Raw genomic sequence first — 6,000 nt, 5'->3', positions numbered from 1 at the left:
GAGGCTATACACCACACCCCTCAACAGTATTTATAGGAACTCAAACACCAGATTCTGCTCTGTTCCAGTAACAAGAAGCCGAAAGCACCAGCCTGAAGATGACGAGTGAGACCTCGTCGAAACGTCGCACAGACACCCCGACTCTTACACGGGAAGACACCCGAAGACACCAAAACCTGCATATATATATATATATATATATATATATATATATATATATATATATATATATATAAAAAACACGGCTGTTTGCAACCTTCAGCATCCATGTCAGGAGACTGTGAAGGTGCAAAACTGGGGGGGCGGTGAAGGTTAGGAGACGGCGGAGGCTTCATACATTTGCAGGGAAATAACAAGTCCCACAAACCAGCCCACACAGTAGTGGCGCCTATGCGCTTCCCTCATGCCTCTGGGAAAAGGAGGGTACGACGAGTCATGACAGAAACAGTGCTATTTTTCCAGAAAAAGAGGTGCCAAAATTCATCACGAAGACCTTGCTTGCTCTCATATAACGGTAATGGCGCCCACCTGAGACATGACGGATCTCAGGTCCAGGGAGTTCGTACTGGAAAAAAGCCCTGGATAGTTCGTAAAATGACACCTGGGGTGGAGAATGTGGATAGAGGAAAAAAAATTATGCTTCTCTCAAAGCACTAGAATACAGGACCACGCATTGAGAAGCTGATTGCATACCCTGCAATGTTGATCTGGTGAATATATGGGCATCCTAAGGAAAAACTGGACATTTTGGGATCAAATCAGAAACCAGGACGGCTTCTGTAAATCCAGGAGTGTACCTGGAAAATAGGGGCACCTGGAGGGTCTGTGAATGTTGGAAGATTCAGAACGGATAAAAGAAAGGACTACACAGCACATAGATAAACTGTGGAACTCACTGCCACAGGAGATTAATAATAATAATAATAATAATAAATTTGCATCCCACCCATCTGACTGGGTTTCCCCAGCCACTCTGGGCAGCTTCCAGCATATGTAAATACAGTGGAACCTCGGGTTGCGAACGTGATCTGGGCAGGAGGCACTTTCGCAACCCGCAGAGTCGTGATTTGGCGCTTCTGCGCATGCGCAAAGTGTGATTTAGCACTTTTGTGCATGTGCGAGTGCCGAAACCTGGAAGTAACCCATTCCGGTACGTCAGGGTTTGGCGCGGTACGCAACCCGAAAATGCGTAACCTGAAGCGTCTGTAACCTGAGGTACCACTGTATAGTAAAACTGGAACAAAAGAGAAACTGGGACGACTTCTCTAAATCAGGGACGTCCCGGGGAAAATAGGGGCACTGGAAGGGTCTGAGAATGTGGTGCTGATAAGGCCAAGGTGGCAGGTTCAGTCCCCATATGGGGCAGCTGCATATTCTATGGCATGGCACTCTTGAACATATGCAGAGTGCTTCCCCCCCCACTGCCTTATTCCATTTCCGTTGGCTGAAAAGAGAGAGGCATTTCATTACAGAGTTTTATTTTATTTTTTTTAAGCGGGGACATTTTCTCCGACATGTTGCCAAGGGGCCGACTGGATGCCCTTGAGAGGCCTCCTCTCCTAGGCCCAAACATGGCCGCCGCCACCTCAGGTGAGACGGCCGCAGGAACTACATTTCCCGTGAGCCCTTGAGGCGGAGGGCGGGGCCGGCGGGCTGGGCGGAACCGAGGCCGCCTTGGCCCCGCCTGTCGGCGAGCGCCATTGGCCGAGGGCCGTTGTCGGTGGTGACGGCGGGACGCGGCGGCATCGTCTCCTCCTGGCCGGCGCTGGCAGCCCGTCCGTCGGTCCGTCGTCGCTCCGTCGCTCGCTCCGTCAGCGGCCAGGAGGAGGCGGCGGCGGGCGAGGAGCCGCAGCGCTGCCGGGGCCATGGGCTGCCGGGCGGGGGCCGCCGCCGCCCCTCGCCGCGCCCGGTGACGACCCCGCCGGCTCGGGGGAGAAGATGGCGGAGAGGTAGGAGGGGGGGCGGGGGACCCCCCCACGCACGACCCCCATCCACGCACGACCCCCCCACGCACGACCCCCAAATCCTTGGAGAGGAGGAAGAGGAGAGACCCCCCCTCACAGCTGCCCCCCAGCAACTCACAGCGGTGGGGAGGCAGGAGGAGACCCCCCCTCCTGCCCCACAGCACGAACTGGGGATATGTGTGGACCCCCAAAGCCCCCCAACCCACTGGGGGTGAGGTGGAAACCCGCCCCCACAGCCAAAAAAACCCCCTTCCCTCACCACGGGGGAGTAGCTTACTGCATCAGAGCCCCCCCAACCCCATTCCAGGTCCCCCTCCCCCAAAGCTGCCCTCCTGGGTTTTTTTGCGGGGGGTTTTCTCCCCACCCAAATCAGCCGCTTTGCAGCGCAAGGATAGGCGCCCCCCCACACCTCCCGCCAAGCCCCCTCCCCAAAATCTGCCCCACCACCTCCACCCCAGGTGGAGATTCTCGCATCAGTAGTGTCCCCCCCCCAAAAAAACCCCTCCATTCCCTCCTGAATCCTCTTGTTTTTTATTTCCTCCTTCAGCCAAGCCAGCTCCATTTATACTTTAGTCGTCATCGTAGTCCCCCCCCCCAAAAAAATATACCCCATCTGGTTGAATCAACCCCACCCATCTCCTTGCAGAACCCCCTTAATTTTTCCCTTTGGAAAATACAGAGAAAGGGGCACTTACTCTCTCCTGCCTTCCCCTCAAACCACTTTCAGACCCTTTTTGCTCAATCTGACCCTCGCCCATTTCATCCATTTGGGGCTACCCCATATTTTCTGCAGCTCCCCCCCCTTCATCTATGGACACCCCCCCCCCGCTGCAACAGTCCTGTAGGAAGACCCCCTTCATAGATCCCTCCCTGTTTTCCCCAGTGCACCTTCCTTGCTGGAGAGCTCGCATAGGGACCGCCCGCCCCCCTTGTGAACACCCCCACAGTAACAGGATGCCCCACCTGCTATAGGGAGGGCACCTTGGTACATTCAGTGCGCTCGGAGGGTTACCCCGCACCTCAAATTCTGCCCCTGCTAGGGCAGATCGCCCTCTTTTCTGAGGGTGGGGGTACCCCTGGAAGGCCCTGTATGTCACCTTCCTCTACTTCCTGGGAGACCTTTCCCTCTCCAGCCTGGGACAGCCCCCCCTTCCCCCTCCTCCTCCTTCCCAGTAAGCCTGGGCTGCTCCAGAGACCACCCCTTCACCTTGACACATTTCTCCCTTTTTAGGACCCTGCCCTGAAGGTTTTTCCCCACCCCTGATCCTGTGGCTCTTTTTAGAGACTCCCACCCACCAAACTGATCAGACCCCCCCCCCCGCAACCTCCTCCTATTGCAGGGATTGGTTGAAGAGACCAGTGCCATCCATCGGCCCTGGAGCGTTTCCGCTCCTGGGGGAGGAATATGCCATTCCGGACAGGACCTCACAGCTGTTTCTTGGGGGTCCTGCTTTCTGCCCCCATGTGTTGGTGGTGGGGCTTGGGTGCCCCCCCCACCGCATGGCACCTGCCCATGCCCTTCCCTCTGCAATCAGGTGGCTTTCTGCCTTTCCTCCTGCTGAAATTTTGGTTGTGGATATTTTGCTTCTGCCACCTTGCCAGTTGCCCCAAACCTGCCCTGTGCCTCTGGGTTTAAGGCAGCCCCATTCCTCTCTGCTGGGGGGGGGTCACCGCCCTCCCCCTTCCTTATCCAGAGCTGGTGTGTGTGTGTGTGTGTGCATGCACACGAGATCGAAATCTCTTCCCACCCTGAATCGCATTTATTGTATATTATTTTGCTCCTGCGTCTTCCGGAGCTGGGTCTCTGCCTCTCGCTCATAGGGGTACAATTAGCATGGATTGGGGGGCAAGCTGGAAGCCGTTGGTGCAGATTGTGGCTTGTGGGGGGGGGGAGGGTTTTATTCTTTTTTATTGGAGGGATGGGCTCTTTAAGTTGGAGGCGAGCCAAGTGAACCGGGCTAAGGGGCGTGTTTGGTGGGCGATTGCCTACTCCAGCACCGAGCATGTTGCAAAAGCATGGAGGACTGCGGGTTTGGCCGAGCGGAGGCGGGGGGGGGGGGAGAGAGGTTTCGTGGGTGGAAATGGCTTGGGTGCTTATTTACATCAACACGAGGCATACCGAAGGACGGACTGGGGGGGTGTGTGTGTCGAGCCGTCTCAAGCCGTGAAGCGGAGCTGGGTGGGTGGTGGAAATGTGTGGTTCTCTTCCTAACCGCCCCCCCCCCCGTTTGAATTGGGTGCGGGGAGAGATGCCTGCTCAGGTTTGGAACTGGCGGTTGCAGCTGTGGGTGCCATCTGCGCCCAGCTGGGTGTTGGGGAATGACTGGGATGCTCTGCTGGGGCCCCCACTGGTGCAGTGGGAGGGGTTGGGGGCCGGGGGGGTGAAGATTGGCATTTGGGTGGAGCGCAACCGGGATGCAGCAGCGCTGGCTCAGAGCTTCCAGAGCTGGAGGACTGATAGCTTCCGGGGCTGCTCTTTGGATGCTGCCAGCTGCTTGCTAACCTACTGCAAGGCGGGGAAATTATTATTTCCCTCCCCCACCCCCCGCTGTGCATGCAATACCGTTTGCATTAACCCTTGGGTGGTGACCTTGGCTGGCGGTCTTTTCTACAAATGGAGCTGGGCGTGGGAATTATGGCTGCGTGGACAGGCGGCAGGCGACTCCGGCTGGGTCCTGCGTGTGGCTCTGTTTGTCCCCTGAGCAATAGGAGATGATGTGAGGCTGTGGTTTGGTCTGCCCCGCCAGCGATGGACCCTGCCAGGTGGACGGTTCTGCCCCCGAATTGCTGCCTTTGATCTTTTGCATGTGTGGTGGTGTGCCCCACATGTGGGTCGTGACGAAAGTGTCACTGTTGAGTTTGGTGCGGATGCAGCAAGGAGGGAAGCTGCCTTTTTCGTTTTGCATCTCAGCTGTCAAGCGCTGATTGTGTGGGTCTGGTGGAATAAACCATCACGCCTGCATTTTGCATAACAACAGCATGAAAGTAGCAGGAGTGAGCCGAGCTTAAGGCATGGGAGGTGGCCGAGTAACAGTCTTCTTCCCGAATCCCAGAGAAGTCTGGTTTTAAGTTAAAAGTAGGCATCAGAAGAAAAATAATCACAATGCAAAGGCCACATTAAGGCAGTACCTTCATCAGCCCAGCCAAAATATTGCAAAATAGTGTGTGACCTCTTTGAGTTCCCCATAACTCTTCATCTGGCAAACGTTAAAAATAATTATTTAAGGGGAGGAAGGGGTGCTGCGAGTGTTCAAGCTATCCATTCTTGTCTGATTCTGCTAGAAGTCTTAAGATGGAGTATGAGAGGAGTTTGAAGACATTCAGAGAAGACCCTGGTTTTAAACTGTATCTGTATGTTACGCACATTACTGCACATGGTGTTGGAATTTTAAGGCCAGAATTTTGTTAGGTACCCAGGGGAAGGGTCAGTTCAATGGGAGGTATTAACCTAATACAGATTTCTGTTGAGGAAAGAGTGCTTTTTTTGGGTGGCGGCACTGATGCTAGGTTTTAGCATCTCCTGTTGCCTTTTGGTGTCCTCGTCACAGATTGCTGGAAGGTGGCAAAAGAGAAATTCCCAAGCCGTGTCTTGCTATTGGAGACAAGAGATGCAGAAGAAGCCCACCACTGTTGCAGCTTCCAGGTGATGATGGAGAAGGGAATTCTTGAACCACTTGACCAAGAAGAACCCAGGGGTTTTTAGCTTCTGGTCAAGTGAATGTCATAGTAGGTAGATGATCTGAAGGGTTCAAGAACTTTTCTGCAGGGACCCTGAGCGAGAATAGACTGTGAGGCCTTAAGGAACTGCCTAACGAACAGCTGCCTTCTGTGGAGTTAGATTCTTGGCCTGCTTGGGGATCTGCAAGGTCTTGAGGCTTCAAAGGTCTTAGGATTGCCAGTTTCCCCTGGAATATCTTGCATGCAAAGTGTGAGCTCTACCACTAAGTGTGGTTGAGTTAATTCCGTTGGGTTGGGTGAATTTGGTGATAACATCAAACACTTCGGCAGATGATCCTCCAAACCATAGTTTAGGTAA

The 6,000-nt window shown here is 54.4% G+C and overlaps 1 protein-coding gene across 3 annotated transcripts in view; it reads left to right on the top strand.

Annotated features, from left to right (window-relative positions):
• Positions 1–1,761: 1,761 nt before the first annotated feature.
• Positions 1,762–6,000, top strand: part of ARHGAP39 (Rho GTPase activating protein 39) — a 215,865-nt gene continuing 211,626 nt past the window's right edge. For 2 of the 3 annotated variants that reach the window (XM_082235536.1, XM_082235534.1), the window contains exon 1: positions 3,966–3,994. In XM_082235536.1, the coding sequence (XP_082091662.1) occupies positions 3,981–3,994 (14 nt within the window). In that variant the 5' untranslated portion in view covers positions 3,966–3,980. Of the gene's footprint in view, positions 1,950–3,965; positions 3,995–6,000 lie in introns of those variants that run through there. The other variant, XM_082235535.1, reaches the window with a different exon arrangement.

Source organism: Podarcis vaucheri, assembly GCF_965113315.1.
Source record: "Podarcis vaucheri genome assembly, chromosome: 8".
Taxonomy (NCBI): Eukaryota; Metazoa; Chordata; class Lepidosauria; order Squamata; family Lacertidae; genus Podarcis; species Podarcis vaucheri.
The sequence above is the reverse complement of the archived record's forward strand: the minus strand, read 5'-3'. Positions and strand labels throughout refer to the sequence as shown.